A 1,959-nucleotide genomic window follows, 5' to 3' on the forward strand; every position below is an offset into this window, starting at 1 on the left:
CGCGCGGGCTCAGCGGCCATGGCTCACGGGCCCAGCCGCTCCGCGGCATGTGGGATCTTCCCGGACCCGGGCACGAACCCGCGTCCCCTGCATCGGCAGGCGGACCCTCAACCACTGCACCACCAGGGAAGCCCAGGGCAAAGGTTAAGTGAGACTTTAGTTGCCACAGAACGTAGTATTATGAATCCTAGTTAACAAACAAACAAAAGCAAATTATTATTTTAAAAAATTTATTGGGGAAATTTAGAGTGCACATACAGTATTCCTGAAGAATTGGGGGAGAGTAGATAGATGGAAACAGGCAAGTAAATAAGCTAAATTCTACTGGTATGAAAAGTGGATGTTTGCGGGGCCCAAACGCCACAGGTAGGGTTTCTTCATCATCTGGTATTTCCCCATATTTACAAATTTCACTTTACATGTGACTGTTTTTCACATTAAGAATAGCATTAATTCTGATTTTATCAAAGTGTGATGAATTGTACTAAAAGCATAGGAAGGAAATTCACGTCATCTCCAATAGTGACGTTTCCTACGAGGCTCACGGTTTCTGAGTCTACGCGGTGTCTCACTCTAGCCTTTCTCCCTCCTCAGGAATGATGCTGCCCTCTCTGACCTCGTCCGTGTACTTCTTTGTGTTTTTGGGTCTGTGCACCTGGTGGTCCTGGTGCCGGACCTTCGACCCCTTGCTGTTCAGCTGTCTCTGTGTCCTGCTGGCTATTTTCACTGCGGGACACTTGATTGGACTGTATTTGTACCAGTTCCAGTTCTTCCAAGAAGCAGTCCCTCCCAACGACTACTATGCCAGGTAAGAGGAATCAACTGCTAGACATTTCACAGTTCAGTAATATAATCTGCGAGCCCTCTGGAGGGCCCCCTTATGACCCCGCCGGGCACTGTGCATCTGCTGGGGTTCTCCTGGATGCCCACTGACGTGTCAAGCCAGGGTTTGGCGGGGATGGGGAAGCTGTCTCTGCCTTGAATGTATTGGCCGACACTGTTTAGAGTGAGGAGGTGTCGCTTCAGATGGAGGTGCTGCTGGGACATGGCGGGGGGGAGGGGAAGCTACTGTCGGTAGCAAAGGACAGACACATGGTCTCAGACGTGGAAAGAGACCCAGGAAGAACGTTTTACAGCAAAGGATAATAAGGACGCGTCAGAGCATCAGCTGTAAGGAGCTGTCAAGGGCAAACAGAGGACAAACTGAGCATTGAAAAGAACTAAATGATTATAAAAATGTAAAAGTACAAATGCATGAGTCCATGATGTGTGTGTGTGTGTGAGAGAGAGAGAGAGACAGGGAGACAGAGAGAGAAATATCTAGTTTGCTTCAGTTGTCAGTGATTACTATCCCAAATTCTTACTATGAAGTGGGAATTAAAGGTAAAGAACCCCACATTTACTTCGACTATTTAGAAGGAACTCCAGGCCGAGGGAAAACTCTTCTTGACAGGATGACACCAGCTAATGAAAGGGAAAGGAATACTAGAATTAGAAAATTACCATTTATCAATCAATTTTTAATGAAATACTTAGATCTATTCACAAACTGAAACCATGACTTAAAGAGATTGCTGGGATGAAGGCTGTTTGCAACAATGATAGAGTATAACCTCACTGATTATTACTTGCTTATTACAAAGGGAAAAGACCTTTCCAATGGTGGTCGACACCTTAACCAGTTGATCCAAACTAACATTACCAAGGTGGGATCCCTTGACATTTCAGACTTCTAGGCTTGATGCATTGTGGGGAATATGGCATCATATTGTTAAACCTTTAGACCTAACTTTCGCTTTACAGGAAATATAAAGGATAGAAATATGATTTAAATGACTCCACAGGGAGAAAAGGGAACCCTCATGCACTGTTGGTGGGAATGTAAATTGATACAGCCACTATGGAGAACAGTATAGAGGTTCCTTAAAAAACTAAAAATAGAACTACCATATGACCCAG

The 1,959-nt window shown here is 44.9% G+C and overlaps 1 protein-coding gene across 1 annotated transcript in view; it reads left to right on the top strand.

Annotated features, from left to right (window-relative positions):
• The window catches only part of PIEZO2 (piezo type mechanosensitive ion channel component 2), a 219,362-nt gene that overhangs the window by 83,396 nt on the left and 134,007 nt on the right, over nucleotides 1-1,959 (top strand). Inside the window, exon 5 of the mRNA XM_055080794.1 lies at nucleotides 595-808. Coding sequence (XP_054936769.1) covers nucleotides 595-808 — 214 coding nt within the window. The remainder of the gene's footprint in view (nucleotides 1-594; nucleotides 809-1,959) is intronic.

This window comes from Physeter macrocephalus, chromosome 19, assembly GCF_002837175.3.
Source record: "Physeter macrocephalus isolate SW-GA chromosome 19, ASM283717v5, whole genome shotgun sequence".
Classification (NCBI taxonomy): Eukaryota; Metazoa; Chordata; class Mammalia; order Artiodactyla; family Physeteridae; genus Physeter; species Physeter macrocephalus.